The 15,931-nt window shown below is 42.4% G+C and overlaps 1 protein-coding gene across 2 annotated transcripts in view; it reads left to right on the top strand.

Moving 5' to 3' along the window:
- Positions 1–15,704, top strand: part of SLC14A2 (solute carrier family 14 member 2) — a 736,943-nt gene extending 721,239 nt beyond the window's left edge. For both annotated transcript variants that reach the window (XM_029061723.1, XM_029061722.1), the window contains exons 19-23: positions 4,864–5,056; positions 8,675–8,822; positions 9,282–9,416; positions 12,985–13,034; positions 14,891–15,704. In XM_029061723.1, coding sequence (XP_028917556.1) covers positions 4,864–5,056; positions 8,675–8,822; positions 9,282–9,416; positions 12,985–13,034; positions 14,891–15,091 — 727 coding nt within the window. In that variant the 3' untranslated portion in view covers positions 15,092–15,704. The remainder of the gene's footprint in view (positions 1–4,863; positions 5,057–8,674; positions 8,823–9,281; positions 9,417–12,984; positions 13,035–14,890) is intronic.
- The last annotated feature ends 227 nt before the right edge of the window (positions 15,705–15,931 follow it).

Here is a 15,931-nt window from a genome sequence, read left to right as displayed (position 1 = left end):
TGATTTTGCCTAGATTTAGTTATGCCCAAGCTATATTGAAGGTATCGAGTGGGGCGGCCTACGGGAAAGAGCTCAAGACTGTGAGTCAAAGAACTTGGGCTCTATTCCCAGCTCTGCTGCTTGTCTGGTAGGTGTCCTTGGGCAAATTACTTACCTTCTCTTGCCTTAGTTTCCTCATCTGTAAATTGGAAGTGAAATATCTGTTCTCCCTCCTTATTAAATGAGCCCCACGTGACACAAGGACTGTGTCTGACCAGATTAACATGAATCTGCCCCAGTACTTAGGACAATGCTTGACACCTAGCAAGCACTTAGCAAATGCCATTTAAAAATTAGCCAAAAGTTTAGGAGTTTCTGGTTATTGTGTAGAGAGCAGCTGTCTGTATTTTACCTCCTGTGCTCCCTCCTTCTTTGACTCTGAGCCCCATGTGGAGCAGAGACTGTGTTCAATCTGATTATCTAATTGTGGTTTTGTTAAGCACTTAGAACATGCCAAGCACTTTTCTAAACTCTGGGGTAGATACAAGATAATCAGGTTGGACACAGTCCCTGGCCCACATGGGGCTCACATTTTTAATTCCCATTTTACAGATGAGGTATCTGAGACCAGAGAAGTGAAGTGACTTGCCCCAGGTTACACAGCAGACATGTGGTAGAGCTGGGATTAGAGCCTACATCCTCTGACTCTTGCGTCTGTGCTCTTTTCACAAGGCCATGGTGTATCCCAGTGCTAGTACAGTACTGAACAAACACCACTGTTGTTACTGTTATTATCACGGGCACCCTCTCCACACAGGGCTTGATACCCTCAGACTCCCCCACTGGGAGGGTGGACCCCATGCATGAGTCCAAAAGAGAAGGGCATGACATTGTCTCTCTCTGTTGCTGAATTGTACATTCCAAGCACTTAGTACAGGGCTCTGCACACAGTAAGCGCTCAATAAATACGATTGATTGAATGAATGAATGAACCTATCCACCATCATGGCCTCCTCTCTCTCTCCCAAACCCACCTTCCCGCATGCCACTCAGCTGAGAGGTATGGTGATGACTCCAAGGAGACAGCGTGTATATTTAAGAGAAGATTGCCAGTGATCGCTCCACTAGCCCTTCCACAATCCCATGGTGTCCTCGCTCTCAAAACGGGAACTAGTAAAAATCAGGGGCCAGGAGGGAGAAAATGATGGGGTAGGAAAGGAGGTTATGTCACTAGCACACAAGGCCTTGTTCCCCCAACCAGCTACTGTGAAAAGAGCAGCATCATTCTGTGCACATCTCCCCACATTTCACAAACCTCCAACAGTGGCCCATCTATCTCTGGATCAAATAGAAAATGATCACAGTCTACTTCAAGGCACTCAGCTCTCTCCCACTCCAGTCCAGCACATTTTCATCTTCTTATATCACCCCAGTCACTGTGCCTCATTCTCATTATTTAACTGTTAATCCCTTTCTCATGCCCTCCCTACTGCCTAGACTACCCCCCAACCTTCTGATATGGTAGACCACCACTCTCCCCTTCTTCAAAGCCCTACTAAAATGACAGCTCCTCCAGTAAACCTTCCCTGATTAGTGACTCATCTCCTGCCCTATTTCCCTCCAGACAGCATCATCTAGGCACTTGAGTCCTTACTATCTAACCATATGATGATGATAATAATAATCCTCCTACTACAACTATTACTACAAATATTATTATTACTAATAGTAGGATTATTATTGTCATAATTATCATCTACTAATTATATTGTAGTATTATTAATAGTATTATTAGTAATAATGGCTACAATAGTATTTAAGTACTTGCTATGTGTCAAGTGATAATAATAATAATTGTGGCATAAGTGCTTACTATGTGCCAAGCACTGTAGTAAGCCCTGGGTAGATAGAAGATAATCAGGTCCCACATGGGACTCATAGTCTAAATAGAAGGGAGAATAGGTATTGAATCCCCATTTTGCAGATGAAGGAACTGAGTCACAGAGGACTCAGGTGACTTGCCCAAAGTCACCAGCAGATATGGGCAGAGCTGGGATTAGAACCCAAGTCCTTTGCTCTTTCCACTAGGCCACACTGTTTTTCTGTACTGGAGCAGATAAAAGATAATCAGGTCAGACACTTGAGTCTCTACTCTAAGCATATTATAATAATAATTCTACTACTACTAATAATAATAGTATTTAAGCTCTTGCTAACTGCCAGGAAATAATAATAATCATCATGGTATAATCATCAATAAGTGCTTATTAAGGGCCAAACATTGTACTAAGCCCTGGGATAGATACAATATAATCAGGGGCTCAAAGTCTAAATAGAAGGGAGAATAGATACTAAATCCCCATTTTGCAGAAGAGGGAACTAATACACAGAGAAGTTAGGTGACATGCCCAAGGTCACCAACATGTAAGTAGCAAAGCTGGGATTAGAATCCACTAGGTCATGCTGCTTCTCGGACTGGGGTAAATATAATTCATTCATTCATTCATTCATTTAATCGTTTTTATTGAGTGCTTACGGTGTGCAGAGCACTGTACTAAGCGCTTGGATTGTACAATTCAGCATCAGATAAGGGCAATCTCTGCCCAACAATGGGCTCAACAGTCTAAAAGGGGGAGACAGACAACAAAGCTAAACAAGTAGTCAGGCATCAATACCATCAACATAAATACAATCATAGTTATATACACAGCATTAATAAAATAGAGTAATACATAATATATACAAATATGCACAAGTGCTATGGGGAGGGGAAGGGGATAGAGCAGAGGGAGGGAGTAGGGAGGGCAGAGGGAAAGGGAGGGCTCAGTCTGGGAAGGCCTCCTGGAGGAGGTGAACTATTAGTAGGGCTTTGAAGAGAGGACGAGAGTTATAATTAATATATTTAATAATATAATAATATAATATAATTAATATATAATTAGTTATAATTGTGCTAGACACAGTCCCTGCCCCAAATGGGACTCTGAATCTAAGGTGGAAAGAGAACACGTATTTACAGTGGAGGAAAATGGGGCATAGAACAGTTAAGTGACTTGTCCAAGGAGACACAGGAGGCAAATGGCAGAGCCGGGATTAGAACCCAGGTCCTCTGACTCCCAAACCCATGCTCTTTCCACTAGTCTGCCTCCCTAAGAATTTATGGCACTCATCCCAACAGCACCAGTATTCAGTTCTTTATACTCAGTTCCTACCCCAACCTATAATTTATTTTAGTGACAGTCTCCCCTACTAGATTGTAAACTCACTGAAGGCCGGGATCATATAATAATAATAATGATGATAGTATTGTTTAAGTGCTTACTATGTGCCAAGCACTGTTCTAAGCACTGCGGTAGATACAAGGTAATCAGGTTTACCAATGTGGGGCTCACAGTTTTAATCCCAATTTTCCAGATGAGGTAACTGAGGCATAGAGAAGTTAAGTGACTTGCCCAAAGTCACACAGATACTAAGTGGCAGAGGTGGGATTAGAACCCATGATCTAAGTAATATCTACTCACTCTGTTTTATTCATTCATTCAATCATATTTATTGATCATTTACTGTGTGCAAAGCACTATACTAAGTCCTTGGAAAGTATAATTTAGCAATAAAGAGAGACAATCTCTGCCCATACCAGTCTTACAGTCTAGAAGGGGGAAGATAGACATCAAAACAAATAAACAGGCATCAGTATAAATATATAAAATTATAGATGAATACACATCAAAAAAAGTAAATAGGCATCAATATAAATAAGTAGAATTAAAGATATATACACATATGTGTAAGTGCTGTGGGGTGGGAGAGTGGGGGAAGAACAAAGGGAGCGAGTCGAGGTGACGCGTAAGGGAAGGGGAGCTGAGGTAAAAGGGGGCTTAGTCTGGGAAGGCCTCTTGGAGGAGGTGAGCCTTCAGTAGAGCTTTGAAGGGGGGAAGAGTGATTGGTAGATTTGAGGAGGGAAGGCGCTCCGGGCCAGAGGACTTGGGCCAGGGGTCAACAACGGGACAGGTGAGATCAAAGCACAGTGAGAAGGTTAGCACCAGAGGAGCAGAGTGTGCAGATTGGGATGTAGAAGGAGAGAAGGATGGTGAGGTAGGAGGGGGCAAGGTGATTGAGAGCACTGAAGCCAGTAGTGAGGAGTTTTTGTTTGATATGGAGGTTTTTGAGAAGGGGGTTGACATGCCCTGAATATTTCTGTAGAAAGATAATCGGGGCAGCAGAGTGAAGTATGAACTGAAGTGGGGAAAGGTAGGAGGTTGGGAGGTTAGAAAGGAGGCTGATGCAATAATCCAGTTGGGATAGGATGAGTGATTGTCCTAACATGGTAGCTGTTTGGATGGAGAGGAAAGGGCAGATCTTGGCAGTGTTGCAAAGGTGATACTGGCGGGGTTTGGTGATGGATTGGATATGTGATGTGGAAGATGACACCAAGATTGTGGGCTTGTGAGACAGGAAGAATGGTTGTGCCGTCCTCAGTGACAGGAAAGTTTGGGAGAGGACAGGGTTTGGGAGGGAAGATAAGGAGCTCTGTCTTGGACATGTTGAGTTTTAGGTGGCGGGAGGACATCCAAGTAGAAAAGTAACATCCAAGTAGAGTTAGTCACATCCAAGAACTTGTATAGTGCTCTATATACAATAAACATTCACTGAGCACTGAGAGACTACAGGTCCATCAACTTGACTAAGAATCCAGATTCTGAAATTGTCAAATTCTACCTTTGCTACCCACACCTTAAGTAACCTTCATGGCTGCACACTTAGGATAATTATAGGAGGACAGTGATTCTTCAGGGATATTTGCCCTTCTGGAACAATGAGGAAACACAAACCCTAACGAACAGGACTGACTCCTAAAGGATCCCATTTATCTTTCCCTTTCAGCCCAATTCTTTCGAGCGCCTTAGGCTCCATCTTCAGCAAATGGGACCTTCCTGTCTTCACGTTGCCTTTCAACATTGCTGTATCCTTGTATTTGGGGGCCACAGGACACTACAATCTTTTCTTCCCCACCACTCTGGTGCGTCCAATATCGGCGATGCCCAACATCACCTGGTCCGAAATCCAGGTGCCCCTGGTAAGTGGAGTTGAAGGTATGAGAAACTTGAGGACATTTCACAATTTTGCACCACTGACATAACAATAATAATAGTAATGATAGCATTTGTTCAGTGCTTACTATGTATCAAACACTGTTCTAAGCATTGGGGTAGATACAGGGTAATAAGGTTGAACACAGTCCCTGTCCCACATGGAGCCTCAAAATCTTAATCCCTATTTTACAGATGAGGTAAGTGAGGCACAGAGAAGTTAAGTGACTTGTTCAAGGTCACATAGCAGACAAGTGGTAGAGTCAGGATTCGAACCCAGGTCCTTCTGACTCCCACGCCTATGGTCTATCCACTAGGCCATGCTGGGCAATTACAGTGCATTCATAATAACTTCTGATTGAGAGGAAGAGAGATAGGACTGTAAGTTTTTAGTGGGCAGGGAACGCATCTATCTACTTTGCTATATTGTATAATGCTCTTATCAATAAATATAATATAATTCATTGATTGATTGTTGCTTCCTCTGACACAGTCATTTCCTGGTTTTTCCCCTACCTCACTAGCCATGACTTTTGGGTCTCTTGCTATCTCTTCCTCTGCCTACTGATGGGTGTCCTTCAAAGTTCAGTTCTGGATACCCTTCTCTTCCCAATTTACATTCACTCCCTTGGGGAGGTCATCTTCTCTCATGCTTCAACTTCCACTGCTATACGGATGACTCCCAAATCTACCTAAGTAGCACTGACTTCTCTTCCTCTTCTGCAATCTCACATCTCTTCCTTGACTCTGGAACATCTCTACATAGATGTCCCACTGGCACCCCAAGCTCAACATGTCCAAAACTGAACTCCTCATCTTCCCTCCCAGATCCTTTCTTCCATCTCAGTTTCTCAACCCTGCTGAAAACTCCTCGTTTCTCAGAGCTGTAACTCTTGGCATTATCCAGGACTCCTCTCTGTCTTTTAATCCTCATATTCAGTCTGTCACCAAAACCAGTCAGTCCTTTCTTCACATTTCCATAATCCACCCCTTTCTTTCCAACCAAACTGCCTTCTCTCAGATCACCCTGCCTCTAGTCTCTCCACTTGCCCAGTTCATACTTTAATGTCTGGATCATTTTTGTTTTGTTTAATTGAATTTGGTGTTTATTATGTGCCAAGCACTGAACTAAGGACTGGGGTAGATACAAGTTGCACAGGATAGACATAGTTCATGCCTCACTATTTTACAGATGAGGTAACTGAAGTACAGAAAAGTCAAGTGACTTGTCCAAGTCACACAGCAGATAAGTGGCAGAGACTGGATTAGAACCCGGGTCCTTCTGCCATACAGGTCCGTGCTCTATCCATTAGGTTACACTGCTTCTGTCTCTTTTTCTAAAACATCCTTTTGCACACATCTCCCCCCATCCTCAAAATCCTCCAATGGCTCTCTGTTCCTCTCTGCATCAAGATGAATCTCCTAAACTTCAGCTTCAAGGCATGGAATGAAATCTCTCCGCCAACCCCTTACCATCTTCACTCCCCTCCCACTACCCTCTAACTTGCATGCTCCTCTCCTCTCAAGCCATCCTACACACCATGCTTCATTCATTCTCATCTTTCTCACCACCAGCCTCTTGGTCACTCCCTCCCACTTCATATCCAGCAGACCACTGCTCTCCCTATCATCAAGGCCGTTCAGAAATCACATTTCCAGGAGGCCTTCCCTGATTAATTTATCTTCTCCGCAACTTATTTTCCTTCCTACAGCTACTTCAGCATTTTTGAGTTCTGAAGTCCTTATGTATACACATACACACACACATGCATGCACACACACACACACACACACACATCTCTTTAAGCTCTATTGCTTCCTCCTACCTGTAATATATTTCAGTATCTTTCTCCCCAGTTAAGTTCCTTGTAATTTCTTTGAGGACAGGGACCATGTTTACTGATTCTACTGGACTCTCCTAAGGGTCCAAGAGTCTGCACAGAGTAAGCACTCTATTAATACTTTTGATTGAATCCTTCTCTAAGAAGAGATTTTTTGAAAATACCATGACAAAGGATTTCAAAAGATATGGTTTCTCTAGCCATACAATAACTAGTAGTAATTACAGTGTTTGTTATGCACTTACTATGTACCAAGCACTGTTTTAAGCACTGGGGTAGGTACAAGGTTATCAGTTTGGACATAGTCCCTGTCCAGCATGGGACTCACAATCTAGGTAAGAGAGGGTAGGATTTAATCCTCATTTTACAGATGAGGAAACTGAAGCAAAGACAAGTTAAGTGATTTGCCCAAGATCACACAGCAGACAAGTGGAGAAGCCGGGATTAGGATCCCTGTCCTTTTGACTCCCAGGCCCATGCTCTTTCCACTAGGCCTCACTGCTTCTCAGCCTGCTTCACCATATCACAAATCACTCTTCAGTCATTTCTAATAATCACTTTTTTCTCTATTGCTTAGGAAAGACATTATGAAGTTGCATTTCCTCTGTCAATATCAAATACTATTTCCTCAACATTGCAGGTACCAGTTGCAATTCTAGGTACTTTCAGACCCCACAAAGAAGAGACTGAAAATGCTGACCATTTCGGAATTCCACCAAGGGCTTCCCTGGCTCATAACAGAGAGTATAGATGTTTATGTGTTGCCTTCTCATACATATAAATGATGAATAAATCAAGGAGGAGGAAAGATTAGCTGGAGGGTCTGTCTGTTTATTACCATATCAAGGCCCCAGTGGCCAAGGGTATTAATAATAATAATAATAATGTTGGTATTTGTTAAGCGCTTACTATGTGCCAAGCACTGTTCTAAGCGCTGGGGTAGACACAGGGGAATCAGGTTGTCCCACGTGGGGCTCACAGTCTTCATCCCCATTTTACAGATGAGGTAACTGAGGCACCGAGAAGTTAAGTGACTTGCCCAAAGTCACACAGCTGACAAATGGCCGAGCCGGGATTTGAACCCATGACCTCTGACTCCAAAGCCCGTGCTCTTTCCACTGAGCCACGCTGCTGCTTGTATTGCAAGCAAGGGCTCAATAATTCTGGCCCTGGTCAAGGACAAATAGTTTGGAGAGATCTTCAAAGCTGCCCCTACAATTTAAGGTTTTCTCAGCCCACTAATGGTATCCCTCCCCAAACTGTGATCTTAGAACTATCCAGAGAGATTTTTCATTCTTTTTATTATGTCTTCATTTCCTAGCCTAAGAAAACCTTAAGTAATCTAAGCGTAGTTTTTTTTATATTTTTCAACATTCTAGGTGTAATTGTCCTCAGAACTCTCTGTCACTGGAAGAAAATATGTTTTCATCATATTTTAGTGACTATAAATAAAAGGACCGAAAGATGTATCTCTCTTGAATGTTAGTAACATGGGAACACAGGCTGTAGACACTTTGAGGGCAGAGAACCTGTCTATCAACTCTGTACTCTCCAAAATGCTTAGTACATTGCTCTGCTCACAGTAGCATAAATGAATGAAACAAGATATGCACATATGTTTTTCCTTCTCTTTTTGGCAATTAACCTGGCGAAAACTTTCAACTGCAGATTGCATCAGCAAGAGAGGAATTGCTATAGACCAAACAATGTTATTTATTTCTCTTTTCCTTCTATAATAAACTTTAACTTTTCTGGTACTTACAGTTGCTGAGATCCATCCCCGTTGGAGTCGGTCAGGTGTATGGCTGTGATAACGCCTGGACCGGAGGCATTTTCCTGTTGGCTTTGTTTATATCCTCCCCACTCATATGCTTGCATGCTACCATTGGTTCCACTGTGGGGATGTTAGCAGGTACCCTGAACTATCTCCAAGCTCATTGTCAATCTGTCTTTCCATCCCCATATGAGTTGTGCTTCAAAGTATGACATCTGCATATTCCTTATTTTGAGTAAACTATTGTCTATGCACTTGGATCTTTATCTTTTAAGCACTTGGTATTCATCCCACCCTCAGCCCCACAGTACTTATGAACATATGCATAATGTATTTAGATTAATGTCTGTCTCCTCTCTAGACTGTAAACATATTATGGGCAGTGAACTTGTCTACTAACTCTGCTGTATTGTACTCTCCCAGTTGTTTAGTACAGTGCTGTGCACACAGTACATGATAAATACCATTGATTGATCTAGCATTGCGGGAAGGGAAAATCTGGTCTAAAACATGTGGCTATTCCCAGACAAATTTAAAAGAAACTCAGCAGAGAGATAAAAGACATGCTTCATACTTAATCTCTGACCTCCCTTGCAGGACTTACCTTGGCCACGCCGTTTGACATGATCTACTTTGGTTTGTGGGGCTTCAACAGTGCTCTGGCTTGTGTAGCAATAGGAGGAATGTTCTATGTCATCACCTGGCAGACACATCTTCTGGCAGTTGCCTGTGGTAGGTACCTCAGAATTGAAAATACAGAAAGTATCTATCGCCCTTCCTTGATCTTGACCATCCAGTCTATTTACAATTCTACATTTCAGTGGTTTCTTAAACATATAGCATTCATTGTTTCAGATTCTAAATATTCCACAATGGCTGGCATGTTTTTGTTGGAATTTTTAAAAATAGTATTAAATAAGCATTTACTGTATTCCAGGCACTGTACTAAGCCCTGGGGTAGATACAAACTAAGCCAGTTCGACACAGTCCGTGTCCAACATGGGGCTCCCTGTCAATCCTTATTTTACAGATGGAGGAACTGAGACACAGAGAAGTGAAGCGATTTGCCCCAAATCACACAGCAGACAAGTGGCAGAGCTGGGATTAAAACCCATGTCCTTCTGACTGTACTTTTGCATATACTTTTCTTGAGGTTCCTCTATACATGCCTTAATTTTGATTTTTTATATCTAACTTTCATATTTGCTATATAGTTCTTTTAACATAATTCTGGGTGCTGCTAAATAAAGGAGAGTATCTACATCTGCTGTTCTGGAAGAGTCCATGAAGGATAAGAAAGCATTTTCAAAATCAGGACGTCAAACGTTAGCTGGAACGAGCTCATGCATTTCATTTTTTTGGGCCAATTCTAAATGTAAAACTGATCCCATTATAGCTTTACAATTTCTCCTTCCCTCCCTCCAAGATGTGTTTGTGCCAGCGCAGCCTCTCTCTCAACTTGATAAATGGCCTGAAAGGTTGATGAAGCTTGGGGCTCGATTGATTTCAAAGGAATCTTGGGTTAGATCACCTCCAGGAGGCCTGCACTAGGATAAAAGACCTAACTTTTCAACTCATAATTCTTAACTACCCCATTTTCTTCTGGAGCCATCCCACAACACCAGTTTGAAATTCTTTAAGGCCCCACTGTTTGGTGCCTAAAAGTAGGTATTAAGAATATACACTTCACAAAGAATCACCATGGCGCAAATGGGGAGGTGCCTAGCTTACATACCTGGGGAGATATTTATGTGGTATGTAGACTCCATTCCTTCATTTATTTTTTAAAAAGATAAACCTATGTGATCAAGTGCAAGTGTCACCCAGTAATTCAAATTAGAAAATTCAGGAAAAGTGAAAGCTACAACTTTTAAAACAATATACACTGTCTCAGAGATCTTTTATCACTACACTCTCTGCTCTCCAAATACAACAGTATCTGCAGGGCATGATTTCAACAAAGAAGAGAAATGTAAGTAATGGGCCTCTTAAGGAACTATTTTGATGTGGTTGTAATAATGATGATAATTGTGGCATTTGTTAAGCACTATAGCCAACCACTGTACTAAGCACTGGGGTTGATATAAGATAATCAAATCGGACACAGCCCCTACCCCATCGAGACTTAAAGCCTAGTTTGGAAATAAAACGGGTATTGAATCCCCATTTTACAGATGAGGACACTGAAGCACAGAGAAGCACAGAAGCACTTATAACTTGCCCAAGGTCATGCAGCAGACAAGTGGCAGAGCCAGCATTAGAACCCAGGTCCTCTAACTCAATACTTGAGCTAGTTCCAGTGCCTAACCTAGAATCCTTAAGTACAGATGTTGATGATTTTCTTGAATAAGACTGACTATACCTGGAGTCGAATAATGCAGTATTTATCATCAGTATCAATATTTCTTTATGGTATTTGTTAAGGGCTTACTATGTGCCAGACACTGTTATAAGCTGGGGTAGATAAAAGGTAATCAGGTTGAACGCAGTCCATATCCCACATGAGACTCACAGCCTTAATCCTCATTTTACAAATAAAATAACTGAGATGCAGAGAAGTAAAGTGACTTCAGCAGAGCAGGGACTAGAACCCAGGCCCTTCTTACTCCCAAGCCTGTGCTGTATCCACTAGGCCATGCTGCTTCTCATTTATTTTTTATTTATTTTTAAGCACATACTGTGTACAGAGAACTGTAAAAGGTGCTTTAAGACATTTACAAGCGGTAGAAAACATACTTTCATTGAGAATTGTTTCCTCCCCATATCTCTATTTAAAAACCAGTCTAGCCCTTATTGCTCTGGGTTGTCTGCTGCATCATCCAAGATTGAGTTTCCCCAAATGTTTAATTCTACTACTTCCTTCTTCAGCTCGTCCAGATGACCCCACTGCCCCTTTTGTTATCACTTTATCTCCCTCCTACCCTTCCTTTCCTCTCAAAACCTCCTCAAAAACCTCCAGTGGTTGCCTTTCAACCTTGGCATGAAGCAAAAACTCCTCACCATTGGCTTCAAAGCTCTCCATCACCTTGCCATCTCCTACCTCACCTCCCTTCACTCCTTCTAAAGACCAGCCCACACACTCCACTCTTCTGCTGCTAGCTTCCTCACTATGCCTCATTCTCGCCTTTCCCACTGTTGAACCCTGGTCCACGTCCTATTTCTGGCCTGGAATGCCCTCCCTCCTATATCCTCCCCCCTTCAAAGCCCTAATGAGAGCTCACCACCTCCAGGAGGCCTTCCCAGACTGTGCCCCCCTTTTCCTCTGCTCCTTCTCCCCATCGCCCCTACTCCCTCCTTCTGCTCTACCCCCTTCCCTGCCCCTTAGCACTTGTGTATATTTGTACATTTTCATTATTCTATTTATTTTAGTAATGATGTGTATATATATATCTGTAATTCTATTTATTTTGATGCTATTGATGCCTGTCTACTCGTTTTGTTTTGTTGTCTGTCTCCCACTTCTAGAACTTTGAGCCCATTGTTGAGTAGGGGTTGTCTCTATCTGTTGTCAAATTGTCCGCACACAGTAAGCACTCAATAAATACGATTGAATGAGTGAATGAATGAACCGCTGTACTGAGTGCTGGGATAGATTCAAGGTAATCAGGCCAGACCCAGTTCCTGTCCCTTAGGTGGCTCAAGCTTAGGTGGCTTAGGTGCTATGAGAAGCAGCGTGGCTCAGTGGAAAGAGCACGGGCTTTGGAGTCAGGGCTCATGAGTTCGAATCCCAGCTCTGCCACTTGTCGGCTGTGTGACTGTGGGCGAGTCACTTAACTTCTCTGTGCCTCAGTTCCCTCATCTGTAAAATGGGGATTAAGACTGTGAGCCCCACGTGGGACAACCTGATTCCCCTATGTCTACCCCAGCGCTTAGAACAGTGCTCGGCACATAGTAAGCGCTTAACAAATACCAACATTATTATTATTCATCACCTATGTAGAAAAGAGTAGGATTTAATCCCCATTTTGCAGATGAGGAAACTGAAGCACAAAGCAGTTATGTGATTTGCCCTAGGTCAGGCAGCAGGCAAATGGTGGAGCTGGGATTAGAACCCAGGTCCCCTGACTCCCAGTCCTGTGCTCTCTCCACTAGTCACTTCTCAGTAACTCTTTTAGCATCTCCATGAAATGGAAAATATTATTATTGTGTTGATATTGCTTCCTGATGGTCTCAAGTTCACTGCAGTAAAATCATGATGTTGAAAGATAAACGGAAGAAAATATGGAAGTAGTAAATTAGTGGCACCATTAGAGCAGTGGCAGAGAACAAACACATAACATATTTTTTCCTCTTTTCTCAGCATTCTTTTCAGCTTATCTAGGAGCTGCTCTTGCAAATATGATGTCTGTGGTAAGTTTGGGTTTTTTTTTAAATGAGTATAATTCTTAACATTGTAGAGCGAATATTCCACATGCATATTTCTAGAATTGCAGCCACAAGCACTGAAAATCCATTTGAGTGCTCACTGTGTGCACAGCACTGTACTAAGCCCTCGGGAGGGTAAAATACAACAGAGTTGGTAGACATATTTCCTGTCCACAACAAGTTTACAATTTAGAGAATGAGCTTTACAGGCTAGAAGGGTAATATCACTCCACAATGTCATCTTTGAGTAGGAGGGACAACTTAATAATGTTGGTATTTGTTAAGCGCTTACTATGTGCCGAGCACTGTTCTAAGCGCTGGGGTAGACATAGGGGAATCAGGTTGTCCCACGTGGGGCTCACAGTCTTAATCCCCATTTTACAGATGAGGGAACTGAGGCACAGAGAAGTTAAGTGACTTGCCCACAGTCACACAGCCAAGTGGCAGAGCTGGGATTCGAACTCATGAGCCTTGACTCCAAAGCCCATGCTCTTTCCACTGAGCCACGCTGCTTCTCCTTATGTGTATCTCTATTTGGAGATATGATCCAGTTAAAAGAATGCTGGGAAGAGCCTGGACTTGTGAGTCAGAGGACCTGGGTTCTAATCCTAGCTCTGCCAGTTGCTTCCTGGGTAAAGTTAGGCAAATGACTTAACTTCTCTTTGCCTCAGTTCTTCTGTTCTCCCTCCTACTTAGACTGTGAGCCCTGTATGGGCGGGGACTGTGTCCAACCTAATTAACTTATATCTACCCCAAGTGCTTAGAACAGTGTTTGACACAAAGTAAGCGCTTAGCAAATGCCATTAAAAAATACTTCTCTAACATGTAAAGAAGTAAAACCTTAGATTCATCCAAGCATTTTGGACTATGTCTAACAATTGGAAGGTTCAGCAATTAGCCCCTGCTGCCATGATTAATGAATGCAGAACTGGACAAGCTACAGAGGCAGGAAACCATTGGATAGCTTGCTCAGAGTAAAGCAGTGGGATGGCTATGGTGGGGTAATGGCGACTGTCCACACTGTTTTGCTGAAATCCAAGATGGGCTGACTCCATTCTGAGGCTGCCACAACAGCCAGCCCAAGTTCTGAGAAGCAAAGATTGCTGGAAGAAAGGCCTTTATTCTGCCCTCTGGACTGTAGGCTCCGTGTGGGCGTGGAATATGTCCATTTATTGTTGTATTGTAGTCTCCCAAGTGCTAAGTACAGTGCTTGGCACAGAGTAAATGCTCAATAAATACAATTGAATGAATGAATGCCACACTCAAAAATGCCAAATTAGGAGCTGGATGGTGAAATGTCTTGTACTATGGACAGCTCCCAACCAATGATTTTTACTGAGTGCTTACTGTCTGCAGAGCACTGTACTAAGCACTTGGGAGAGTACAGTACAACAGAGTTGGTAGACACATGCCAGGCCTACAAGGAGCTGAAAGTCTAGAGGTGGAGACAGACATCAAAATAAATTACCGATATCTAGGCAAGTGTTGTGGGGCAGAGGGTGGAGTGAAGTGTAAGCTCACTGTGGGTAGGTAATGTGTCTGCTTATTTTATATTATACTCTCCCAAGCACTTAGTACATTGCTCTGCACACCACGGTAAGCACTCAATAAATACAGTTGAATGAAAGAATCCATATCCAAGAGCAAGTACAATCAAAATATGTGATTTAAAATAAGGCTACTGATCTGTTAGAAGCTGGAATTATTCCATCGACTGGTCACCCAAGGAACGGCCAGCAAATCTAGCCAACGTCATTAAAACTTACTCCTTTCCCCAGGCGTTGGCTTTATTAACTGATTATTTGTATTTCTTCAACCTGAAAGAAACTTTCCTTTTCTAGTTTGGATTGCCTGCCTGTACTTGGCCCTTCTGCCTCTCTACCCTCACCTTCCTGTTACTGACGACCAACAATGCTGCCATCTGCAAGTTGCCACTCAGCAAAGTCTCCTACCCTGAAGCCAACAGAACGTATTATCTGTCCCAGGAAAAGAACCGAAGGGCCTCTTTAGTAACCAAGTATCAGGCAAACGTGGTTTCCTAAAGCACTTTCAAAAATCAATGGGAAAGAATGGTTACCTAAAAACGAATCACCATCTCTGATTTTTCTCCTCTTAAAATTTCACTGATTCCCCACTCCAGCTGTGATCCTACCAAAAGAAGAATTCTCCATAAAGTTATTTCTGTGAAAATATACTGTTTGTCTTCCCATAAAAATGACATTTAGTTTCCTAAAATGCATCCTCATTGCTGATAGCATTCTGATGGATTAGTGCTTACCTTTGAAGGATTGCCCTAGAACAATTAAGTTGAAAGGTTGCAGCTGAACCCTGGATAAAATAGCACCAGAACGACTGAAGGAGATTTTCAAAAGCTAATGAGACGTTAATATGTTATTGATTTAGGTATCCAGTAGGAAGAATCTAAATTAGTTTCTATCCTACCACCTGCTCAGGTCAATGTAATCCATCTTGAGGAGAAATGGTTGCTTGATCTACTCAAGAATTATCAACATGACCACTCTATAGCAAAATAGGGGAAAAAAAGTCATATTCAAGTCAAATAGAAACTGGAGAAGAGAATCCAAAACTTTTTTTTTAATGGTATTTGTTAAGGCCTTACCATGTGCCAGTAACTGTTCTAAGCACCAGGGTAAATACGAGATAATCAGGTTGGACACAGTGTCTGTCCCACATGAAGCTGACCATCTTAATCCCCATTTTACAAACAAGGCCAATGAGGCACAGAGGGGTTAAGTGACTTGCCCGAGTTCACAAAGTCTGTTCTGGGAGGACAGAAATGACTAACGATGAATAATGAATCTAGCTTCAAAATATTCAAGGTTCACCTTCTTCTCCAGTTTTTTATAATCATCAAACTTCAG

The sequence above is a fragment of the Ornithorhynchus anatinus genome, chromosome 3 (assembly GCF_004115215.2).
Source record: "Ornithorhynchus anatinus isolate Pmale09 chromosome 3, mOrnAna1.pri.v4, whole genome shotgun sequence".
NCBI classification, from domain to species: domain Eukaryota; kingdom Metazoa; phylum Chordata; class Mammalia; order Monotremata; family Ornithorhynchidae; genus Ornithorhynchus; species Ornithorhynchus anatinus.
The sequence above is the reverse complement of the archived record's forward strand: the minus strand, read 5'-3'. Positions and strand labels throughout refer to the sequence as shown.